Here is a 25,361-nt window from a genome sequence, read left to right on the forward strand (position 1 = left end):
TAGTTAAAAGTTATTTTGCCGTTAATCAATTTTGCAAAGTATGTTTTCATCCTAGAAAAAGTTATATATTTTTTGGTGTTTAAAGCCAATTAACTATTAAGGACCCAGAAGAATAAACACTATTGCTGATACTTCATATCAAGAGTAATCCTTCTAGTTAACATTTATTAATGCTATCAAGAGTAATCCTTCTAGTTAACATTTATTAATGTAGTTAAAAGTTATTTTGCCGTTAATCAATTTTGCAAAGTATGTTTTCATCCTAGAAAAAGTTATATTTTTTTTGGTGTTTAAAGCCAATTAACTATTAAGGACCCAGAAGAATAAACACTATTGCTGATACTTCATAAATTTACTGTTACTTTTCTTTGTTAATTTTTTTTTTAAACAAGCTAATTTTTTTAATTGGTATAAGTTTTTATCTAGGAGTCTGTTTCATATTAAAATATCGAATTGGACTTCTTAAAATCCTCAATAATACAAAAGTTCCTTTTTTTTTTTTGGTAAAAGACTTGAGTTAAAATTAGTTTTAAAGACAGAATGAATATGGAAAATAGGACTGGTTTTTAATCTTGAAAGAACTAAACCAAAATACTATCCTCCTTCATTAGGGTAAGGCTTCTGAAATCAAATTTTTATTTAATTAAGTTTATATTTTCATGTTACACCAAATTTGATCTCCTGATGCAAATTAATTCCTAATTTTTATTACTGATATTATTCTACAATATTTATTCTAAAAATAACCTAGTGGATTAATATTTTACAGATGATAATTATGACATGGATTACAAAGAAAAGTATGAAGAGCTTCTTGCTGAGAAAGAGCAATCTGAACAAGAGTTTGGTCAGAAACGTGCTCAATTTCGACAGTTATACTTGGACTGTGAAAGTAAAAATTTATCATTTTAAAGTTTTTAAACATTTCAGTCAGTATAATATATGTTACACCAAATATTAAAATTTGCATATTTAATAACAAAGAAGTGTGGCATTATGATCTATAAGTTTTCTTGCCTTACAATAACTATCAGCCATATTTACTTAACTTTATAACAGTTTACTTTAGTAAAGTGTTTTAAAGTAACAAATCATTGTGGTTATAAAAATGTGCCTGTTCTAAACCATATTTAATTTTTTTTTAAAAAAAGCTGTCATTTTGTTGTGCTATTTTTTATAATTTTCATTAACGCAAGAAACTTGCAATACTTCTGGATAAAGATTGTTTAATTAATGTATTGGTTGTTTATTTAATATATGGTTAATAATAATTTTCTTTGTTGATATCTGCAATTTTGAGTAAGTACATAAGTTGATCATTGGATTCATGCTTTATCATATTGTTTTCTACTGTGATTTGAATACTTTATATGTATGTTTTTCCTAGCAAATAAAACTCAATTCCATATATCTTATGTTTTGCTTACACAACTGGTATTTGCACTTTCTGTATTTTTTTTAAGATGTTAATTTTGCATTTTTTATGTATAATTTATAGGGAAAACAACTGAAACCAAGTTATTTTAAAACTGTGATACAAACCCAACTTTTTTCTTCAAATTCAGTAAATTAAAAAATTTTCCTACATTTTAATTTAATATCCTTGATATTATAATTTACTGTCAATAACCTTTGCTGCATAGCATTTTAATTATTCATTCACTGGATATCATCAGACATAAAACAGAAGTACATTTTTTGCTTATTTTGTATTATTTTGTATTTATTTATTGCTTATTTTGTATTTGTATTTTGCTTATTTTAGTTTTATATGTTCAATGAAATCTGACTGTTCAGCAAAAAGACTCAAAAATTATTTTCCCTAAAATAATTAAAAGAAAAAATCAAAGGAAACAAAAACAACAAAATAAAAAGGAATTAAAAACAATAAACAAATAAAATAAAATAAACAACCTAATAAAAATTTACTTTATTACTGCATATTTTAGGGCCTAAAATCAAATTAATCATTACAATCAAAAAGTTTTGAAAAAAGAAAAAATTTGTTTTGAATGTTTTGAGTGAATACTGCTTTATTTTTCCAATTGTAAACCAATAGTTAGTTGTTTTGTAATATTTGAGTGGTCTTTTCCTCTGAGTAATAAAATAACTTCTGAACACCTCTGAATGCTCACATGTGGTTGTGCAAAAGAACTTTGAAGCTTAGTATTAAAGTTTGTGTTAAGTGACAAAACCTTATCATTTTTAGCGGTTGGTTTAGTAGGAGAGCTTTTAGTTGAATCCGTACTTTTGTACAGATATGAATTCATTTATTGTGAAAAGTATTGTGGATAATTTTTTATTTAGTTATCCTTAAGCACACCTACTTACTGTGATAAAACAGATTATATCTTTGAGGGATTTTAGTTGCTTTACTTATAATATGTCTGACTATACATTTTTAGTATTGCAGAATTAAATGATCTTTAAAAATGAAAATGAATAGAAAGGTCCATCATTGATAGAAATATCAAAAAGCTGAAACAACTCGTCAAAAAAAAAAAAAGAAAACTGGAAATAAAAGTTGCACAACTGAGAGTGTAAATGTCTTACTCAACAAAAGTGACAGTAGAAAACAAATAAACTGGGCTAGAGCTGATTTATCCCTGTAACTATAATTAATTTAGGTTGTTTAACAAAAAATAGTTTTAATAGTTAACATGGAATGATTATCCAATTGTTTCCATCCTTGGAATGGAAGATGACAAACAAAATTTTGATAATTTTACTTTATAAATTGAATATTTAATAATAAATTTAACAAACTAACTCTTCAAAAACGCTGTGTAAACTTCTTAATCATGTAATCTATGAGTAATTACTTCTTTATCATTTACTATTCAGCAGACAGTGGTGAGTCTGGGTGTCAGTCAGTAGAAGCTGTAGAGGTCAGTTTCTCAACTCCATCAACAAGAATTCGAAGTTACCACAGATCTTTCCTTACTGGTATGGCAGCCTACCATATAATTTAATCTGAAGTCCTAAACTTGTGGAATTAATGTTTGAAGACCTTGCTTGACATGTTTGACACCTGCACAGCAGGCTTTTTACACCAAAGCCTTGATATAAGAAGCAATCAGTGATTGCACCACTTTGCAATTTCCATTTTGTATGAAACTGTTGATAAATCAAGATGATGAGTTGGACATGAAATTGCAATTAATTTCACAGAACAATGGATTGCTCCAAAACTTTCAACTTTGCATTTGGACTCTAAGCTGATGCCAGCATTGTCAAATCAAATAGATTAGAAGAACATCTTACAGTTATTGTTGGCAGTTCTCAGGAACTCAAGCTTCTAGGTATTCCAGCATATAAATGTCGAACAGACAACAGATCTGGTAAAATCATTGCTGATATTACTTTTGACATGCTATCTTCATAGAGTTATATGAATTTTATTGTCAATGTGGTATTCAATGCAACAGCCTGCAGCCAAGCAGCATGCATTATTATCCAGGAAAAGTTGGGCAAACCATTCCTTTGGTGGCATGTCATTACTATGTTAGGACGTTATTTTATCTCACATATTTGACATTCTACAAATTGAGCCATCAAGATATCTTGATGTCACCTTATTCTCAAAAAGAATTTTTGAAAATAAGGTGATGCCCATTTTAACGCATTCAATCAAAAATTATTGATTCAGACCATTGGTTCATTTTGATTTTTCAGGTTCTTTTAGTAAAGCTGCATGAAGTTTAGTTGGCAGCTGTAGATCTGCTGTTCTTGAACTTGCTTATTCAGAATAGTTTAAAGAGATAACAACCTAAAGTTTATAGAGCTATGCACTATGTTCCTAAATAGAGAATTGTCAGGACACTCAGTCATATTTAAGAGACTAGGAGCCATGCCCAAAGCCAGATGGATGGCAAAACTCATCTACTTGATTAGTTTTTTTTGTTTGAGCATCAAGTTCAGAAGCTATTTAGAGGTACTATAACCACACAACACCAAGTCTCAAAAGTCAGAGGCATGAATGTCATGAACAACTGTGCCAAAAGAGTGGTTTAACTAAGCTTAGATTTCTTGCTATCTGCTAGAAGTAAAGAAGTGTGCTTCAAGTTGCTGAACAGGATAGAAAGCATCAACCAAAATTGCAAAAAAAGCAGCAGTTGCAAATTAACTGAAGAATTTTTAAATTTATGTATATTTCATTTGTCATGTAGAAATTTTTCTTTTTTTTTTTTCTCATATAAACTTAAAATAAAAGTAAAATGAAAAAAATCAATATAGTACAAATGGAGGTAATTACATTTATTTGATTGTCTTAGAATTCTTGAATCTACCCAAGATGGTAGATTATGCATACAATAAATAAATAAAAGCAGAAAGTTAAATATTATGAATAAATCTCAATTCAGGAATATTGTAAAATTTCAAATAGCTGGAGGACCCCTGTTTAATCTTTCCTAAATTTTGCTTTTATTTTAGCAAATGGATTAAAATGGAATATAAACCTATCAGAGATTTAGTTGAAATTTTCATTATTATACATATAGATAAACTAAAGGAACAAAAAGAGATAACAAATCAATATGAGCAGCAGATTAGAGAACTTTCAAAGCAGCTAGATGCATGCAAGTCAGAAAATGAAGGAATACAAACAGCTGCTCGGATTTCTCTTGAAACACGCCAAGAAGATTTAAATTCTTTAAAAAGAAAACACCAGGAGGAGCTTGCATCACTGCAGCATATTTGGGAAGGTAATAAAGTTACATTGTTTTAAATAAATTTAGTATAGCATATTTTCTCTTTTAAAGTATATGTTTGTAGGTATATATGTATGTGTGTCTGTATAAGAAAAAAATAAAGAAGTAAGAAAAAAAGAATATGAAAAATAAAAATTTGAAAGAGAATAAACTTGGTAGATCCCGAGCAAAAACCAAAATATCTTGTTGTTAAATACAGGTGCTTTAAAACAGGTGTTAAAAACACCAAATAATTTTAAAAAAGCTTTAAAAAAAGCTTTTTTAAAATTATTTGGTGTTTTTAACACCTGTTTTGAAGCACCTGTATTTAAAATTATTTGGTGTTTTTTTGTCTTTTGCCTGAAACACACCATACTGTGATAGTTTCAAACTCAGTTTTGATAATTTAAATTAAACAAAAAAGCAAAAGAGTTTTTTAAACACTGGTCGCATTGGTTGCATACTCTCTACTAAGTAAAAGTACATACAAATACTGTAAATAATTTTTAAAAAAACAAGTATTTGAATAAGATTTTTAAAATGAAATGCTTTCAAAGAAGTTTTGATAAATACGAATAAAAGTTGTAAGAACATAAGTTGTCCTTGTTGAAGAACTATTTGAAATATTCAAACAACACATTCTGCCACCATGTCTACAAGATGGTACACTTTCTGCCACCATCTTGTAGACATGGTGGCAGAAAGTGTACAGGAGAGGAACTGTGTAACAATAATACATTTTTTACTTTCTCTGAATTATAAATTGAAAAGAGTTTGAACAAAGTTGATATTTTTTTGTAGTAAATTCTGGCGTGTATATTTTGGGGAAGTCATTTTGAGGTATTTTTAAAAACTCAAGTACATACCCAGCTAAAGTTGAAACAAATATGTTAAAGCTTTCTTCGAATTTTTTAAGTTGATCAGATGTAAGTTGTTAAAAATTTGTTCTTCAAAATAGAAGAATTAGAGTAAACTCAAAGTGTATGCTTAGTTCAGCCATACAATTTTTATCCCCTCTGCCAATTTGTTTATTTATTTTTTTAAAAGCTGTTGTTTGCATAGACTTCCAATCAAAAGAAGCTAGATTAACTTTTTCATACTCATATTCAAAGTCTTTATACATGTTTGAACTTTTTGAATAATTGATTATCATATCCTACGCTTATTCATTTTGAACAAAGTCTTGCAATCAAATTGAATTCTACAGTGATGAGCTAATTCTTCTGCTGCCTTTATATCTGATTTAGCAATTTCTGCAGTCTTAAAATACTTAAATCCTCATGCTTGTCTGTCTTAGCATTTCTTGTACCTCCTAATATGGCTATTAAATTCTGTGTAACCAATCGAAAGCAGCTTTTTTAAAAATGAAGTAAAACTCCCTTGATTTGTCATGTCTTTAGCTGTTCCTTTATATTTGTTTCTACTTAAATCTGAATACTATTTGTCCATCTTCATTAAGTCCTTGAGAATGTTCTTATCTGATTTTACTTGAAATCCTGCTTTGATCTAAGGTGTTTTGACAAAACCTAAAATGCATTCACAGGCTCCTTCATCTCATCTCTTATAACCATGAATCTTGTTAGGTGGGTGCGAAAGAATTGCAAATTTTTATGAATATGAAAGTAGTGGTTTTTGTAGCCTTCTTCTGTTGAAGTTTATCTGTCAGAAGAGGAGGAGTTGAAGTTTATCCAGGATGAGGGAGTTTAACAAAAAATTTTTTTGTTAAACTCCCTCCTCCTGGATAGATGAACTTAACAAAAAATTAATTTTTTTTTTTACCTGCAGGTTTAACTTTATTTATGACACAAAGTTTTTTTTTTTTTTTATTGATCTGAGGACTTTCCCCTACCATTTATTTTTTACAATTTATTTTTCTATTTTATATTAAATCCATGTAGATTTAACAATAATTAAGTTATACATTCTAACATAGTGTCATTTTAAGTTCTAAATAATTTTATAACAATCAAGTAAAAAAAAAGTTTTTATTTAAAAGTAAAACTATTAAGAAGTTTGACATAAGTAAATGAAAAAATTCTAAGAGACTTAGAGAAAAATAAAGTTTACTGGGCAAGGGTTTCTGAGAAATAGGTAAGAAAAATGCATACTGTATGTACTCCTTAATACTTTCTTGTCTACACCAGAATAATTAAAATTATAGTATTATAACAAAGTAATTTTATGGCAATAGCTTGTTACATGGCATTTTAAGTGAGTTTTTGATCATAGTTAAACAATTTGTTTTATAATGAAGTTTTTCTTTTTTTTTTCTCTCATTGTTTTACCCAAAAATAAGTAAAAAACCTAATAATATAATCTTTTGAAATAATAATATAGATAAATAATGACCAAGGAAAATAAATTTCAAAAAAATATTTTCTTTTTAATCACCCTTAAACACTCCGGTCTTTCCCTATTTTTCCTATTTTCAAGGACAAGTTTTTAACCATTTTGCTCTTGAGAGGGACATAAATCTAATCAATTGATTGACTTGAAAAAATTTAGAGTAAGTTTTAAGATATTTGCTCCAACTTTAGCTGGGTATGTACTTGAGTTCTCAAAAGTTGCTAGGCATTCAGAGCTGAGTTTGACATCAAAGAGTGAGAAGGACCATCTCTTTATTGAAATTTGAGGATGCTCATCGGCATACATCAGCAGAGAGCACAACAAAATCATGTCAAATGTCTGAAATGAAATATCTGATGCAGAACTGTATGACATACACCAAACACTGTATATTAGTGCAGGAAATTCCGTAGTCTCTTGTGTATTCTTGAATTTTTACTTTTTTAGTTATTGTACCATGTGGAAGATTACAAATCTGTTTCCTAAAACTGACAGATTTTATTAGATAATATTTGTTTTGCCATCCATCTGGCTTTGTTTAATGCTCCTAATTACATAAGGTTAAAAATGTGTTCTTCTTTTGCTCCATCAAGAAACACAGTGCACAACTCCAGAAATTTAGTTAAAGTGTTAACACAAGAAGGAGATGAATCATCAGCTTCACCCTGTCACTACCAAATCTACCAATGTCTGTGGCACCATGAATACTGTTGTCCATGCTTTTGATATCACTCATATCTGCAGTTTTCATCAGTTCTTTCAGGCTTTTATCATGTCACTCAAACTTTTATCAAATTGGCCTCTGATTGCTTAGTTTTGTAACTAATACTTTGTCAAGGTAGCCAGGCAACCAGTCTTCATTAACTTCAGAAAACACAAACCATTATTTTTTACTACCTGTTCAGCATTAGCTGAAAACAAGTAAACTAAGCAATCTTTTTTTTAGCCTCTTCATTAGTTATCTTACTCCCAAGACCAAATATTGTTAACAATCTTTTATCACTAACATTTTCTTGTCATTATTTCCAGAATTAATTGTCATTTGTAGAGTTGTACAATTATCAACAGCTGTTTGTTGTTACTGTGATACTTTTGTTTAGAACATCAACTTCAAAATTATGAGGTAATGCCATTTTAAACTGCTATGCAACAATATAAGGAGATATGAGATAAAGCCATTTTATGCTGCTATGCAACAATATATAGAGATATGAGATAAAGCCACTTTATACTGCTATGCAAAAATATATGGAGTTATGAGATAAAGCCATTTTATACTGCTATGCAAATATGTATACAATTTTAAAAATTTGTATAGCTAAAATGGCTGATCAAGCTAGAACTAAGCAAGCATAGAACAGTTAACCATAGTATAGTTAACATAAAGTATAACATTTCTCTGCAGTTTAAGGCAGATTTATCTTGATAAAAGATGATAAAATGGTGTTTTATTGATGTTTAAGGGTGGAATGCAAGAACCGAACTTGAGTCAAGTTCGACTTTGTCAAGTCAGACTTGAAAAATTGACTTGAGCGAATGCGTAAACGAGACTTGAAAATTTCAAGTTCGTGCTTGAGAAAGTCGAACTTGAAAAATAGTCGAGGCGTTGAATTTAGGGCGTTTATTGGAAAATGCACTTCGCAACCAATAGCGGTAATGGATTTTTTTTACGGGAAAAACCTTTTACTGAAACAAATTCCGTGTAATGATATTTGTATAATATACGATTAAATAAAAAGTTAATAACAGTAAAAAAAAAAAAGTTCTTGCTATGTATTTTTCATCAGAAAAATAAATTCATCTTGGCACTTTCAGTTCCAAATCCTAAGTTGTTGGTAAACAACGGTTGGTCATATGTACCACTTAAGTGATCAAGACAATTTCTCTTGATTTCTCCATTTTAACAGATTCCATTTGAATTAAAATATATGCAAATGTTCTAGAAAATGCAGAATCTTATTTTGACGCTTTTTGGGGATGATACTATACTACAATGTATTTTTATTTATCTTTTTACTAATACTTTAATGAAAATAATGATTTTTTTTTTAAAAAATACTGAGAAAATTACTTTAAACAAAATTAGTTTTCTCAATACTAATACTACATAATACTATGTGTGTGTATATATATATATATATATATATATATATATATATATATATATATATATATATATATATATATATATATATATATATATATATATATATATATATATATATATATATATATATATATATATATACCTACACATATATATACCATTTACATATGTAAGTCAATAGAGGTTACATATGGAGACAGGTCTTCTGAAATTATTGGGCCACTTATAGAAACAGAAAAGAAAACTTTTAAAAACCATTGATAGCATCTTGCTCATTAACACATGAAAAAGAACAAAGTTTAACGTTAAACAAAAATCTCTTAATAAAAAAAAAATACAAAAAAGCAATATAATGAAATTCATGATCTTGATAAAGAACTAATGCAAAAACAAATAGAAATAGATGATATAAAAAAAAAACTCTCTCCAGAAAAAGCAACAATACAAACAAAACTTTGTGAAAATTTTCACAGTTAAAATTTTCACAAAGTTTTAAAAAAGCAACACAAAAAAATTATTCTGTGAGGATTATTATTTTCTAACAATATCAGATCCAAATTGTTTTTGGAATGTTTTAATTTATCACTTTATTTTTTAGTGAAATTGTTTTTTTCATATATTACATTTTATATTTCATAATACTATTTTGAAATATAAAATGTAATTCTTTTGAAATAATATGTAGTATAAATATTTGAAAATAATTTTTTTGTTATTAGACCCTTTATCCATTATCAGACACAAATTTTTTTTTAAAAAAATAAGTCTGAAATTTGACTTTTGCTTTGTTTCTGCAAAAATATCTTTAGTGAATGCTTTAGCACCACATTCTTCATTGCTATTTTGTATTTCATTGCCTCCACAATAATCATTTTGTAGAAGGGCAATGTTGTGAAGCACAAAACAGGATATTATTATAGCTATGGAATTTTGCAGTTTTGTTCCTAAGGGAATGTTAAGACAAGGGTATTGTTTTTTTTTGATATACCAAAACAATATTCAACAACAACATTCAACATGTGTGTACTTCTCATGTTGCAATTGTATCTGATTTCATTTTCATTTTTGGGTTAGAAAAAGGTGTCATTAAATATTGTTTATAAGGATAGCCAGAATCACCTGAAACATGAACATGTTGGCGAGCTTCTAAAACTTGTTTAATAGCTGAGTTAGCAAAAACAAATGAATCCTGAACAATTCCAGGCCATTGAACACAAGCAGATAAAATTTCATATGAAGCACCTGCAATGACCTAGCAATTAAAAAAAAATTCCCTTTTTGTTTCGATAAATTTCTGCGCTTTCTCCACAAGGAATTATTATAGGAATATGTGTTCATTAATTGCTTCTATACATCCTGGGAATCCTTGAATTTGGTAAAATCTAAATAATGGTTAATAAATATAAATATTTTCTTTATCTGAGAAAAGTTTGAAGTTTGTATGAAATAGCAAAATCAGATATCCATGAAAACTTATAATCACTTTTAGTGAATTATCAAAGAATCAGCTTCTGTTGGAAACTTTATGTACTGATATCTTTTGTTAGCCATTTGAATTGAAATGTTCTAAACCACTGGACAAACAGTTGAGTTTCAGCTCTTCCAATTCTCCTATTATTCTCTAAAAGAGTTTATTTATTGTTATAATCATTTGTTGGTATAAAATGTTGTTATTTAAAAACGTAATGTAAAATCTACAATAAGAAGGTGCCATTTTCTGATACCGTTTCTTGAATATCTACTCACTTGGAATGAACCAGTAGCATAACCAGAACCACAAAACCGAAATGCAATAGCCAGTTGTTGTACAGTTGAAAGAGGGCACCCTCGATTGTTAACATTGTTGTTAATAATGTCATTAGCTAATATTAAAAGGTTTTTTTTGGAAAATCTGTAGCACCTTTTCAGTTCAAGTTCGCTTCTTGCAGTTTTTTTTGGAAATTCTGTAGCACCTTCAGTTCAAGTTCGCTTCTTGCATTCCGTTCAAGTCAGACTTGAGATTTGAAGTCTGACTTGAAATTTCAAGTCGGGTTCTTGCATTCGGAAGGAATTTTTGCTCTCTCAAGTCTGGTTTGAAGTCAGACTTGAAAAAGGTCTATTTTTAGCGGTTTTCAAGTCTGACTTGAGTTGAAGTTCGCTTTGTGCATTCGCTCAAGTCGCACTTAAGGTTTGAAGTTCGACTTCAAATTTGAAGTTCGGTTCTTGCATTCCACCCTAATTAAAAGATCAATTTTTGTTAATCATTTTTTTCCCTTTTAACTTTTAATAATTTTGTTACTTTTAGTGGGTTCTCAAGAGAAAATAAATACAATCACTAAACAGTTTGAAGATGAGAGAAATAAGTTGATTCAAGTAAACTCTAAACTTGAGCAACGATTAAAAGAGTTGAAAAGTGACCCAGATGATTCCAATAAAGATGGTCTTATGTCACTAATGTCAAGTGCTTTTTCTAGAAAATCTAGTTCCCTGGAAATCAAACAACAACAGGTTAATATTGGAGTTAGTTATGATCATTATCATGTAATCTTGATAAAGATTGTTGTAAATAGTGTTTTTTTTCTGCAAGGCTCAGACAGATGTTGATGCATGGAAATCTATTGTTACTCCATTAGAAGAGGTAATTAAGGATTTTTGAGATGACACTTTTTATTGAAGAAGGGCCATATTTTAGCAAGATTATTTATTTTTGATGTTTTTTTTTTTAATATTAAATCATTGAAATATTAACATGTTGTTTCCCAAAAAGATTCTTTTGAGTCCTCAAATGAGGACTCAAAAGAATCTTTTTTATGCTTATGCATGACTATGTAGCTATGGTTTATTGACCAATTTTAATTTATTAGCAAAATATATGTTCTTCTCCCTTTATTTCTGGTCTTTAATTCTCTCTGTATTCTAGAATCTATTTTATGATGTCATGTCTATTATGTGCTTGATAATTTCTTATGTAGGATGGTTGGGTATTATTTCTGGTATTATGCAACTAGTGTTATATTTATCATATTTTCTGTCACTAATTTTATGTTTTATGATTTTTTAAGGAAATTGCACAGCTGAAAAAACAGTTGCAAGATGGAAAAAAGAATCAACCAGAAGGAAAAGTTAGTTTTTAACAATCTTGGTTAAAGTGCCCCAGTTCCCAGTTTTTTTAAAATAGAGTTTCACAGTTTTATGAAGTTCATCACTGCTTCTTTACAGTTTTATGGAGATCATAATTGTTTGTTTACAGTTTTATGGAGATTTGTTTATGGCTTTTGGTATGAAATTTTTTTCTTTAGGATACACTAGCTGGTGTGCAAAAGGTAGAAGAATTTCGAGAAAAATTGATTGAGACAAAAAAATATTTGGAAGCTGAACGGTCAGCTCGTGGTGATCTAGAAATGTATGTAGCTGTTTTGAATACACAAAAAGGAGTTTTACAAGAAGATGCCGATAAACTCAGAAGAGAATTGCATAGTGGTAAGCTTGTTTTATACAGGGTTGCCATTGGCCTTTTAACATCCTGGATTTTAAAATCTGTCCTGAAAAGTCTGAAATAGTCCTGATATTTTGTTAAATCAATGAAAAATGCTGGAATAATATGGAGTTTGAAGTCTCAATTTTGAAAACTTTTATCCCTCTTTTACTTTCTTGATTTTTATTCTTAATTCTACCATTATTATTAGTCAAACAGATTTTGAGCTTATGCATATTATGAATTGATTGCTGTGGGGGTGCATTAAATTAAATCTAAAGTGAATTGCTTTGATTTTATATTTTCTTTTGAATATGTCATTGAAAAAAGCTCCTTAAAAGTCCTAAATCTAGTTATATTTTCCTGGAAATTTCCTGGAGCAACTCAAGTTAATGTCAGTAAAAAAAATCTTGGAAAGTCTTTCACTATAATTTTAAAGACTAATTTTAAGTTCTAAAATTATGAAAAGCAAGAAATGAATATTACTCTAAGTAATTTTGTTTGATAATTCTTTGATCATCTATGTAAACATTGCAATACTTAAGTTATAAACAGACATGAGCTAGTGTTTGTTTTTTAAATGTGGTTGGTAATTCATTATTTTTTTATTTTAGTTTGTAATCTATTGGATCAAGAAAAATCAAACCATAAGGAATTAAAGGAAACTTGGACACTTGCAAATGAGCAATTTATCACTACTCATAATGCAATGCAACATGAAATTGAACTGATGCGTGGAGTGCTTACATCTCAACAACTGGAAAATATTTCAAAGAGCCTTAGAAAAGAGCGTAGTCTTGTAAAGTCAAAAGCTAATTTAGCTGTTAAATCAGAAAAACAGAAAAGTAATGAATGCTTAATTAATTTTGATAATGTTGATAAAGAAAGTATACCAAGCCCACAGTTGTTGAAGAAAAAATCACCTGCTGTTGCTACAAAAACAAAAACAGTATGAGTTATTAAACTTTTTAAGCTTCTATATTTACTATGTTTACTATATTAAGCAAGATTCTTTTTAAACAAACTCATGTTTTTTTACTTTTGTGTTTATTTGATCATTTTCATTAAAAGTTTCATTAACAAGATTTTTGATGTTGAGTGTTTTTTCTTTATTTTTACAAATTACAAGATTTTCTGTGTCTATTGTAATTCTCTGCAGTAATTTTCTGTGTTTCTACTGTAATTTCCTGCAGAATATTTCTGAAAACGTTTGACACATCAAAATCATCACATCAAATCTCTTACGTTTTAACAACTCTCATCTAATAATTGAGGTAAAACAAAGTAGCTTAACAAAATTTTTTGTAAAAAAAAAATATCAAAATGTTCTAATTCTTGACATTAACATCCCAGTTATATCTGGGTTATTTATCTATTTTATTAGGTAGAGTTTGTTCTCTTTTAGGAATGCTTACCATTAAAATGTCACAGAAAAAAGTGACAGTTCATTCAAGTGACATTTGAAAATTTTTTGAAAGAATTTTTTGTTTTGGCTAAACCAAATTTTATCTTTTATTAAAATTAGAGTTTATCTGGAAGACTTTTTGACACACTGTTTCCAGCTGCTAGAGAATTAAATGAGTTATTAAATGAGGTATGGTTGCTTCTTTAAAGTTAGGTTTTATTCATAGTTCCCATGTTGCAAAATGTAAGAGCATCCATAAGCATGAAAGTCATTTTTTCACAATGATTTTCATGCTCATGAATGCTTTTATTTTTGCAAAACCTAAAATAGTAACTTTTTGTGATCCTTTAATTTTAAGAATGTTATTTCAACTAAAAATGTAATTAAATAATGATTAAAAATAATTTATAATTGTCTTTCTTATCAATATTAACAAATTACATTAGAAAACAACTCTTGTATTTCTTAGAAATTTCATGATATCTAAAAAATTACAAGATATCTTGCTTTTGATCTTGATAATGACTTGCATCATTAAAAGTTGATAAACACTCAATGATAAGAATAGTTACAAATACAAAACAGTTTCAACAAAAAGTTTGCAATATTTATTGAAGAATTGATCATTATCATTATCAATCCTCTGTGAGTTACTTTCCATTAATAACAGAAATTTTTGTGAATTTTGCAGGTAGACCAAAAAATTAAATTCCCGCAAAAAAACTCTTGCCTTTGATCTGCAAAAAGAAATTCCTGTGAAAAATGTCTCTTTCAGTCATTTCTTCTTTCAGTATGTCCTAAATATTGCAGTTTGCAAAAATTTCTAAAATTAAAGTGTGTATTGATATTTCAAAGGTGAAAAAAGTGGTAAAAATATAATTTATTATATTCATATTTTCTCTGACTAATGAAAAAGTGGTAAGAACAAAGTTGTGAGATTTAACTTCAAAAGTAGGTTTTTAGGATTAAATAGTTTCTGAGTCATTTACTTATTTTTAATTTTTTATTAAAATGCTTTTTGAATTTGCCTTTAGGTAAATGTTGCTGTTAAATTGTGTAAAAATCAGAAAGAATAGAAATCATAAAATAAATGAAAAAAGTTTTTCTTGTTTAATTTTTTGCTTATATCATGAATTAAATTTAGTTTTTTAAAAATTTTTTTATTTAGGATAAAGAAAACTGCAGGAACCAGAATGCATCACTTTTGTCATCATCTGATAGTGATGATGATATTGAGCAAGCTATCATGAAACAAAACATTCATCGCTACAACATAGAGAAAGCTCAAGAAGAGTTTGGGATTGAGAATCCTATATATGATCAATCTGAGAAACATTTAACTACATTGAAAAAGTCTTCTTCTCATGGAGATATCATAAATATTGAATCTTCATCAGAAGGTTTTTTGTTTAGTTGCAAATAGCTTGTTTATATTTCATATTCTTTTTATTTATAGAATTTAGAATTAGATTTGTAAGATTTTTTGTTTTCTGTAGAGTACTTGCAAGAAAAGTCTTTGTCGCAAGGGGATATTTCATGGAGCAATCTGATCAAGAATCAAGATGAAGAGTCATGGAGCAATCAAAGTATAAAGAATAAAGATGAAGAATCATGGAGTATGCAAGACAGTACAATAACAGATGAGATAGAATCAAAAATTTCTTTCAATGATAAAAAATGGAGCGAGGTTAGTGTTTAAGTTATTTATTTGGAATTATAAGATAATAGAAGGAGTCGTTCTTATATGATTCTTATTTTAGGAAATAAGCCACATGCACCAATGTATGATGTGTCAAAACTATGAGAAGCAGTTGCAAAGACTACAAAAAGAATTTATGAGCATAAAAGTTGTTGAGGTTAATAGATTTTATTTTAACTTGATTCTTTTTAAAAGAGTTAAGTTAATTGTAATTTTTTTAAAAGTATGTTAACAGAAATGTTAACATACTGTATCTGTATCAAAAGTATCTGTTTCATATTGTATGAAATAACCTGGCAATAAACGTTTAGTACCAATTAAAATGGATTGATTTTGTCTTTTAAAGTGCTTCAAATAGTTTTTTGATTTTAGGGTGAATTAGATTCAGAGCGTGAAAAATTTACTAGCTTGAAAAAAAGTATGGAAAGTGCTGCAGCTGATACAAGTTCCCAAGTAAGATGCCTGTTTAGGATTTTTTTTTTACTTTATGTTTTCTGCTTAAGTTTCTACTTGAGTTGCAAGGAAGAAAAAATTAGAATGCTCCTCTTATTCTTATATAATGGATATTAAGTAACTTTTTATTATACATTTTGAAATAAATCTAATAAATCTAATATCTACAGTTTAACTTTTCTTAAATAATTGTATTGCATTAATATGCTTATAGAAATGATAATACTACCAGGAAGATAAAGAGCTGAAGCATGTAAGGGATAACCAGGGGCTTCCTATTTGTAATAATTTCTGAGCTAGAGCAGGAGTTAGTTATGAGTGAAATTAAAGATATTTAAATCTTTGTTTATATTACTATTTTTATACTACTTTTCACTTACATTTTGTTTGATTGAGAGGCTGCTTTGATTGAGAGGCTGCGTCTAAAATAAGGTAATAAATAATAGATAGTAGAATTAGAATAAGAAAGGAACTCTTCTTTAATGATCTCTATGGATTCTTTAATGATCAAGGTAAAAGAAGATTTCAAAACTTTTTCTCAGGTACTTAATATCCATTGAAGTGTTTGAGGCCTGTTAATCTCTGGCAATTGAGCGATTGGGAAATACTGTAAAAACCATAGAAAGTTGACATAAATCTACTGAATATTGACATTCTGTAATTTATTTCAGTAAGCATTCTAATCCACTGGTTGTCACTGAAATTATTCTGAAGTTAACTTCTTTGTGAAGCTTTAATAGTCAACTGTTTCGTTTTAAAGCTTCTTTATAAAGCTATAATAGTCAAGTACAGTAAAGTTTTTAGTAGAAAAAGATGAAAATAATACAGACGGAGATATTCATATCTTCAAATCTATCATTTTACCCCTCAAAAATTTTAAGACGCAGTTTTAATTTGGATACAAATGCTCGCCATATTTTACCAAAAAATTTGTATCACTTCGCTTTAAATTTTAGATCAGCATATATCAAGCTAATCAGTTGGAAGTGAACAAGCAAGTTGAGTTACTTTACAAGCAGTTTCTTCAATTTCAAGATAAAATTTTTCATGAAATGGTGAGTTCTTTGCGTTCTTTCGCTTCTTTTCGTTCATTCTACGGTCATAAAGTAGTTTTGGTGCTTTTCTTCTTCGCCATATAATAGGTCTATGCATCTGATTATTTTATAAAAGAGAAATTTGTAAATTTATAAAGAGAAGTTTGATGGCAGTTTAGTATATTCTTATTTTAGAAATCTTTGTCTGAAGAGAGAGATCGCTATTTAGCGGAAGTATGTTGTACATTTTTGTTACTGTTAATTTTTTCGAAAGCGGACAAAAAAAAAATTTCCGATGTCAGATTATTTGAATTGGAAAGTATTTTCAACAATCGGTGAATTTTATCAGTAAACTTGTTTTATTTAGATGACATCTCTTAAAGAGCAAAGCGGACAAGCAGTGGTGAGTGAGACAAACGAATATGTGATTTTACCTTTAAAGTCTGTTAAAACATTTTTTTTTTCGTTTTTTTTTAAAGTAATTCTCTTTCTATCTTATCTTGTTTTCTTTTCGCTTTAGCGTGGAAATTTCAACGAACAACACCAAGATGCAACTGAACACCTAAAAAATGAGGTAATTCTACTCAGATGAAGAAAAAATCTTTGGTACGTGTGACCGTGTATGGTATAGCTCTAAGTAATGTTTGGTAACACTTTGATCGTATGAGCATTCCTTTGATTTCTTGCAGATTATGTTCTTGAAGGACCGCTTAATGGCAGTACAGTTCGATCGTGAAAACACAGAGAAGTTATTAGAGCATGATTTACACGTGGCTAAAAAAAAAATTGGTAACCTAGTTGTAAAAAATAATTAACTAATTTTTATCGTTCAATAAAAAATATTTTCAAAGTTAAAACATTAAAATAAGATATTTCAGTAAATCTCTTTAAAAATTTCATTTTAAAATTCTTTTTTTTTTTATCACCTTTTTTCGGTTTTCTTGCAGCAAACTTCATGGCTAAAAGCTCCTCCACACCGCAAGAGGTGGTTTTTTCTATTAATTTTCTCTTAATTTTTGTAGTCATTTAAAATTTATTTTCAAGTAATAATGCAGTTAATTATTTTATTTACATTTATAGCTTAAATAATTATAATAATGATATAATTTTTACCGATGGTAAAGAAAAATCTGATAAAATTTTTTCCCCCGGTTTCAGGATCATAAAAGTTGATTTGATCTCAAGTTGATGTCTGGTTGTTGCGCGTGCAGTGTGCACTGATGGTGGCGGAGTCTTTAATTTATGACGTGGTGGTTTTTTTCTGTTTGAAGATTTTTTTCCTTTTGATATTGGTCTTCAGCTTCTCACTTAAATTTTGTAGAATATCAAAAAATTGTAAGTTATAATCATTTTTAAAAAATCGAATAATCATTGGTTTAAACGAAATATAGGGATTTTTCCTTGTTTAACCCGAATCCGTGAGTAAAACTAAACTTGTTAAACGTCAATATCGCGTCATGTATCGCGTATCTTCCCCTTCGGTTCTACTACAGTAATTTTCAGTGTATTACACACTTGTTTACAAATAATTCACTAATAACACATTTTACAGTCCCTAAGTAAAACGAATACAAGGTTCAAAAAACTTACTTTGTAACAGTTTGAAATAATATAACAATAAACTTTTTTGGCTTGTAAATAAACGGTAGATTATTTTGATCCTCAAAAGAGATATTTCAAATGTATTATGTGAAATATTTCAAATTTATTATGCAGGTATGAGTACTAAAATATCAGACTTATGTAACCAATCGTTAGTATCCTCATAAACTGGTTTTTGTGGTTTTTATGGACTGTTATGTGAACAATAGTCTCGTTGTCTTTAAGAAGGCCCAATGAACAATGTCAACATTTCATCTTTGCATGTTGTTTAGGTTAGCGTGAATTGGTTCGACTTAAATACTTCATTCATCTTCGTCTTCCTAAAATCATTTTTAATGTAGTCTTTAAAAAATCATTTTTTATTTATGTTCTCCAAAAGAAAATTCATTTCATACAAAAATAAAGTATTTACCTTCAATACTTCTCCTTTCGTTTCTTTGGACAGCAAAAGTGAACCAGCGACACATAGAAACAGGAGAATCGAATAAGTGAATACAGCCATACCAGGTGACTCTTGAATCATCACCTGAAAATAGTTTTTAAAAAAGTGACACTCAAAGAAAGTCAATACAAATGTTTTAAATTTTTGAATAAACAAGTTTAAAAACCTGTGAAACAAATGGTGTCAGTACAGCACCCAGTCTTGACATACCAGCCGCAGTTCCAAGGCCAATTGCTCTTATATGAGTGGGGTATACCTTTTGAAAATGAAAGAGTTTTTAGATAGAGAATTTTAATCCTTTCAAATGCCGAATTCTTTTCACAACAAACACTAAGAAAGGTGTTCATTTTCTGAAAAAAATCTGTTTAAATGTGAACTGACATTAGTGTGAATATAGTATGAAATAAATAGCCATAAAATAAAAAGCTAAATAAATATGAAATAAAAAAGTCGAAAGTTTTAGTTAAATCTTAATTTAAAAAATTTTGAACTTAATTTTCGAAATTACATTTTTTTTTTTTTTAATTTAAAAGCGAAATATTTTTGAAAATAGTAATCATTCAGTAGATCAATGTAAAATATCCTAAACACAAAGCGTTTATCATAAGAAACTTAAAACAAACATTAACTTTATTCTTTTCACTGCGTTTGTATTTTTGATCTTATTATCAATTTAAAAAAATACCATATTACCTCTGGTGTATATAAATAAACTGTCTGAACAATTCCAGTTAAAAACCCCCTCATACCAAAAATCAATAAAATAAGCAGCTTTCTAAAAAATTGTAAAAAGGAAATAATGATAGTTAAAATTTATGCATTTAAACTCTTTTTTTATATATATATATATATAGTTTCTTTTTAACAAATTCACTGCACCTTAACTCACTTGTTTAGGCATAGCTGAAGAAAAGATACGAGCAAGGATGAAACAAAAAAAAATATCGCAAGCGTAGACTTTCTTCCCACTTTCTCCACAAATAAGAATGTTAAGAATAAACCTAAAAAACCGAATGATTACAAATTTATAACTCCTCGAATTCATTAATGTCATCACCAAGCAGCCAGCATCTTTCATGATTTACAAACATAATTTATGAGTTTTATATATTTGTTTGTCACGTGCACTCACCGGGAATCTCACCAAATACCGTCAAGAGATACTCTATGTAGTTCGTCTTCTCAACAATCGCACAACTCGTTATGACGTTCGCTTTTTTTGGTGTCAAATCTTAAACAGCGAAAAAACGACGGAAAATTCTTTAAAAACAAGAAATTGTGAAAAGTTTTTATTTTATCACCAATAAATTGAAGTTCTTTTCCCTATTTTGTACATAAAATCCATAACATTTTTACACGTCGTTTGGGGTTAAAATGACTTAGTTATAGTTTTTCAGTACGATTACGATATCGTTGATATCACAAAATCTCAAGCTTGCATTTTTTACATTTATGCAAAAAAAAAAAAATAAGGATGCTATGCTTTAAATGCAGACATAGTTGAGAACCAAAACATCTTAATTTGACAGTAAAATAATTATTTTTGGGAAAAACAATTTGGTTCTCAAATACCGAAAAAAAACGCCATAATAGATAAAACAAGAAATATTACCTCCGTGTGCAACATAGCAATCTGGTTTGTTCAAAAGAATATTTGTCAACAAAATAACACCGTAGTATGAGAAGATCGCAGTGAACCTAAAACGCAAGGAATGTTTTTCTGGTTATTTGTTCAGAATTAAATAAAAATAAAATTTTTAAAACAAAATAAATTTTTTAATTAAAGCAAGTTATTTAACAAATTTAAATCCTACAGAAGATAAACAAAACTTGTTATATATATATATATATATATATATATATATATATATATATATATATATATATATATATATATATATATATATATATATATATATATATATATATATATATATATATATATATATATTTGATTGGCCATTTTTTAACACAGTTTACTTACCATAAGCACCAGAGTATAAGGGTAGTTCGTCTATATTTGGATTGCAATAATTCTAAAAATCTTCCTCTCTGTTTGCAATCCTATAAATAATACAGAGTTTTTCACTTCAAATGCCATCAAATTATTTCACAGAAGAAAAATTTAGAAAAAATGACCTAAAGCTTTTCAAATTAAATATGAATGGGAAGATTAAAAAAAAAACAAAGATGAATAAAAATATTTAAAAAAGAATAAGAAATGTTACAGAAAATATGAATAAGAAGATATAGAGATAAAAAAAATGTTTGAAAAAGAATGAGAATTGTTACAGAAAAGGAAACGAGCAAAATTTGTTTAGCATTATTTAAGTTAAGAATTGTTTTTTTTTTTTTTTTTTTTTTTCACGAGATGAAAAGTGCAGTGCTATTGAGGAGAAGGAAAATTATGGCGTTTAAGATTAAAACAGTAAAACAGAGTTTAAGATTAAAACAGTAAAACAGAGTTTAAGATTAAAACAGTAAAACAGAGTTTAAGATTAAAAAAGTAAAACAGAGTTTAAGATTAAAAAAGTAAAACAGCGTTTAAGATTAAAAAAGTAAAACAGAGTTTAAGATTAAAAAAGTAAAACAGAGTTTAAGATTAAAAAAGTAAAACAGAGTTTAAGATTAAAACAGTAAAACAGAGTTTAAGATTAAAACAGTAAAACAGAGTTTAAGATTAAAACAGTAAAACAGAGTTTAAGATTAAAACAGTAAAACAGCGTTTAAGATTAAAAAAGTAAAAAATTAGCGTTATATGCTTAACAAAAGTTAGTATTAATTGCTAAAAGACTTTCATTCCTACAATGCTGCATTGACGCAACTGGCCTGGAGGTAGCTCTTTCTTATTTCCTTGAGCAACCCTCTTCAAAACTTTAAAGGCTTCTTCGTACTTTCCAGAGGCAACGAGAAACCGAGGGGATTCAGGTAACCACTACAGAAATGAATTAATGATATTATTTTAAAAATACATGTTACCTTCTAATGACACATTTTTGGTAATTAAATTTAAAAATATTTTATCAATTGTAAACATTTATACAACTTTAAAAATTTTTTATCTATTGTAAAAATTTATGCAACTGTAAATATACTGACCCACATAAACAGAGTGACAAGAAATATGGGTGAAGCACAAAAGAATGTATAAACCCTCCAACCAAAAGATTTCATTGTAAAATATGCAAGCAACGCTGAAAAGACATTCCCAATGACGTAAAAAACCTGAAACATTGCGAATTATTTACTTCGACTTGATTATCCAACGTTTAATTTCAAAACTTTATTCAAAAAAAACCTCACATTTATGAAAATAATTCCCGACGCACGGTGCAATGCTGGAAGAAACTCAGAATATATTGTTATTCTACAAAAACGAAAGGCAAGTTTATAAATCGCTTAAAAATGAAAACAAACACTTAAAAATGTAGTTACACACTTTTAAAAAATTCAGAAGCGCAAGAAAAACTAAATACTCACGACTGTCCTACACCAGCCACGCCGAATCCCTGAAAAGTCATGGATGCAAGAAGCCAAATGTAGTAAGGAGCAATAGCATTAAATAGCCCAAATAAAGCAATCCACACAACACTGACTGTTATGGTCTAAACATTATCGTGTGCAAAAATCAATTTTTCATTTATTTAATAAAGATTTGAATATCAATAAAAATAGACATACCACTTTTCTACCAAATCTATCACAAACAAATCCCCAAAACGGACATCCGAAAAACATTCCGATAAAAACACACTACAATATGAAAATGTAAGAATAATCAGATATACGTCATGACATCTTACCAAAGAATACTCAAAAATTTTCACAATAGAATGCCATTCCTGCTATATTTGTAAAAAATACGTAGAATTTATATGAGTTTTTGTAAAACGTATATATTTTTTTTTTGCTTTACGAAGTAGACAAAGTTTTTTAGATTACTGTAGATACAGCAGCAACTTCTTCCTCTGATAAACTCCAGTAGCATTGCAACGAAGGTCCCACTACCGCCAGCAAGGTAACAGCGATGGCGTCAGCCATCTAAAAAAAAAATGTTGACATGTTAAACTCGTTAACACGAAATGTAATTAGCTAATTGATTGCTTTTGCTTTTAATTAATTACCCAAGAGAGTCCCACGGCGGCAGTTAGTTTCGCATGAAAGTTTCCAAAACCTAAAGCTTCAACGGCGTCATTTACTGTGAACGACATCTCTAAGTTTGTAGTAAAAAGAAAAAAGAAAAAAGAAAATCGATAAATAATCGATAAAAAAAATCGATAAAATCGATTTTTTAATTTACTTGATAGTTCTGAAATAAATAATTAAATGCAAAAATAATTTAAACAATAAAAGTAAACGCGAAAAAATGTTTATTTTTCAATAAATATCTCATAAAAAATCATATAAAAATATGGAAGGTCAAAATAAACCTTCACAAACACAATGTAAAACAAAAAATGCATTAACCCTCTGACACTGAGATTGACTTTAGAGTCCAATGCATTCAAAATAATGAATAATTGGAGAATCTAAAAATATATATAGGCCTCGAACTTCCGGCTAACTTTTTTTCCTTCTTTAGAAGATTAAAAGCTTTCCATTTTAGCTTTTTTCCAAAGCTTTCCAAATTAGTAAATAAATGATTTAGCTATTGCTTGAAACAACCATCAAAGGTTTAGAGGAATTTAATAAAAAGACTTTAAAATCAAAACAGACCAAAAACAACTGAATACAAAAACTACATTGAAATAAACAACGACATTAATAACATTTACTGACGAATTTTTAAGGTTATCGAGAAAAATATATTAAGGCGAAACACCTAAGTTTTTAATCATTTTAAAAATTATTTCATTAAAAATTTTATCCAGTTGAAACATGGGATTTAAATTCATGCAAGGAGTCCATCAAAAATATTTCAAGCATTTCATGTTCGATTAAGTAGATATTTACGACAAGCTTGAGCTCATTTAGTCTAAACTAGCTCGTTCACATCCGCTTTTAATTTTAACACGTTGGTATTTTAAGGCGTTATTGTGAACGTTTTATACGCAAGTGCTTAATGAAGCGATCATTTTAAAAAATTTAACTTTAGATTTTTATAACCATCGCTTTCAGCTTATTCTAAGACCCAGTTTTCACTTGGAAATAACGTTTATAAAAGATTTTTTTTTAAATCAAAAAACATTTTTTTTATTAGGTTTTAACAGATACAATTTAATCAGCCCATTGAAATATTCTACAATGCCTTTTTCACCTCTTTAAGTTTAGATATGGTCTGCTACAAGCTGAAATTAATCGAAAGTTGTTTTTTAGTGGATTTAAATCAAGGCTTTCAGAAGGCCAATCTTCAGCTCTAATAAATTCCGATTAGAAAGTTTCCTGCCATTGCAACGTGAGCTTTCCAGCCCTTTCTGTGTGGGGTTTCTGGCCGTTTTTCTCATATGAGCGAATCATACTAATCAGAATTATGCATGGCCTCATTAAAAAGAATTACGAACTTTTTAAAATTGTTATCTTAGTGTAATTTCGCCCTTGTCTTCACATCCAGCACAAAAATGTAGTTCAGTGAGCCCTTTTTAAGAAAAATCTTTCGAAAACTTTCTTCGGTGTTGAAAATGTTTTTATTGGGAAAAGGTTTCTTCGATTCATGCTGTCCACACACCAGTGAATCAACTGTTTTGCTTTAGTTTTATTGATGTCTCTTAAAGATGAACTCAGCAAAAATCTAGTTTTTCTTTAAAGTCTCCGTCTTTAGGTCTCATTTGATAATGCAGGACATATCCACCTGGTCAAAAAACTTGCTACACATTTTAAATACTCCAACGGTCTTTAAACATTTCACCATCAACGTTTGCAGCCCAAAAGAAAGGCAAACCTTTGCTTTTTATTCCATACTAAAATACCATAAATACTGGCTAAAACTTTTAAGGTTTCTTTTAAGATAATTTTGTTAACATTTCCCTTCATTGACTTCATTGACTTTAGGAAGCAAAAACATTAGTGACGAGCTTTTAATACAGAAACAGATTGCACCGATGGCTTCACATGGTACAATAAATTACCACCCGTTTTTCTTGTTTAAATTCAACTAAGAACTTGAAAAAGAAATTTCCAGAATAAATTGC

The 25,361-nt window shown here is 28.5% G+C and overlaps 2 protein-coding genes across 8 annotated transcripts; one reads left to right on the forward strand and one right to left on the reverse strand.

Moving 5' to 3' along the window:
• Nucleotides 1-417: 417 nt before the first annotated feature.
• Nucleotides 418-18,575, forward strand: LOC145188708 (uncharacterized). Of its 2 annotated transcripts, XM_090088684.1 has the most exons (20): nucleotides 418-612; nucleotides 770-892; nucleotides 4,503-4,706; nucleotides 11,429-11,631; nucleotides 11,711-11,761; nucleotides 12,186-12,245; nucleotides 12,423-12,603; nucleotides 13,213-13,547; nucleotides 14,124-14,192; nucleotides 15,172-15,403; nucleotides 15,500-15,690; nucleotides 15,764-15,859; nucleotides 16,075-16,155; nucleotides 17,112-17,210; nucleotides 17,385-17,423; nucleotides 17,557-17,592; nucleotides 17,710-17,763; nucleotides 17,879-17,978; nucleotides 18,137-18,174; nucleotides 18,348-18,575. In XM_090088684.1, exons 2-20 carry the CDS (start codon nucleotides 784-786, stop codon nucleotides 18,360-18,362), a joined length of 2,193 nt encoding a protein of 730 aa, XP_089944810.1. In that variant the 5' UTR covers nucleotides 418-612; nucleotides 770-783; the 3' UTR covers nucleotides 18,363-18,575. The 2 variants fall into 2 exon arrangements, with proteins under 2 accessions (XP_089944810.1, XP_089944811.1); XM_090088685.1 differs by lacking the exon at nucleotides 14,124-14,192.
• Nucleotides 18,576-18,685: 110 nt separating this feature from the next.
• Nucleotides 18,686-23,973, reverse strand: LOC145189272 (putative transporter svop-1). Of its 6 annotated transcripts, XR_016452907.1 has the most exons (17): nucleotides 23,701-23,973; nucleotides 23,358-23,446; nucleotides 23,176-23,274; nucleotides 22,915-22,986; nucleotides 22,714-22,838; nucleotides 22,537-22,600; nucleotides 22,333-22,458; nucleotides 22,040-22,168; nucleotides 21,218-21,297; nucleotides 20,846-20,931; nucleotides 20,366-20,464; nucleotides 20,123-20,234; nucleotides 19,927-20,008; nucleotides 19,400-19,489; nucleotides 19,204-19,317; nucleotides 19,012-19,111; nucleotides 18,873-18,915 (listed from the first exon to the last, which is right to left on the reverse strand). XR_016452907.1 is itself a non-coding variant. In XM_090088691.1 (16 exons), exons 1-16 carry the CDS (start codon nucleotides 23,735-23,737, stop codon nucleotides 19,094-19,096), a joined length of 1,422 nt encoding a protein of 473 aa, XP_089944817.1. In that variant the 5' UTR covers nucleotides 23,738-23,973; the 3' UTR covers nucleotides 18,686-19,093. The 6 variants fall into 6 exon arrangements, 3 of the variants coding, with proteins under 3 accessions (XP_089944817.1, XP_089944815.1, XP_089944818.1); XR_016452908.1 differs by having other exon boundaries at nucleotides 18,686-19,111; nucleotides 20,113-20,234; XM_090088691.1 differs by having other exon boundaries at nucleotides 18,686-19,111.
• Between the last annotated feature and the right edge of the window lie 1,388 nt (nucleotides 23,974-25,361).

Source organism: Hydra viridissima, unplaced genomic scaffold, assembly GCF_058129835.1.
Source record: "Hydra viridissima isolate aposymbiotic clone 2 unplaced genomic scaffold, HvirCarnegie_v1 scaffold_5, whole genome shotgun sequence".
NCBI lineage: Eukaryota > Metazoa > Cnidaria > Hydrozoa > Anthoathecata > Hydridae > Hydra > Hydra viridissima.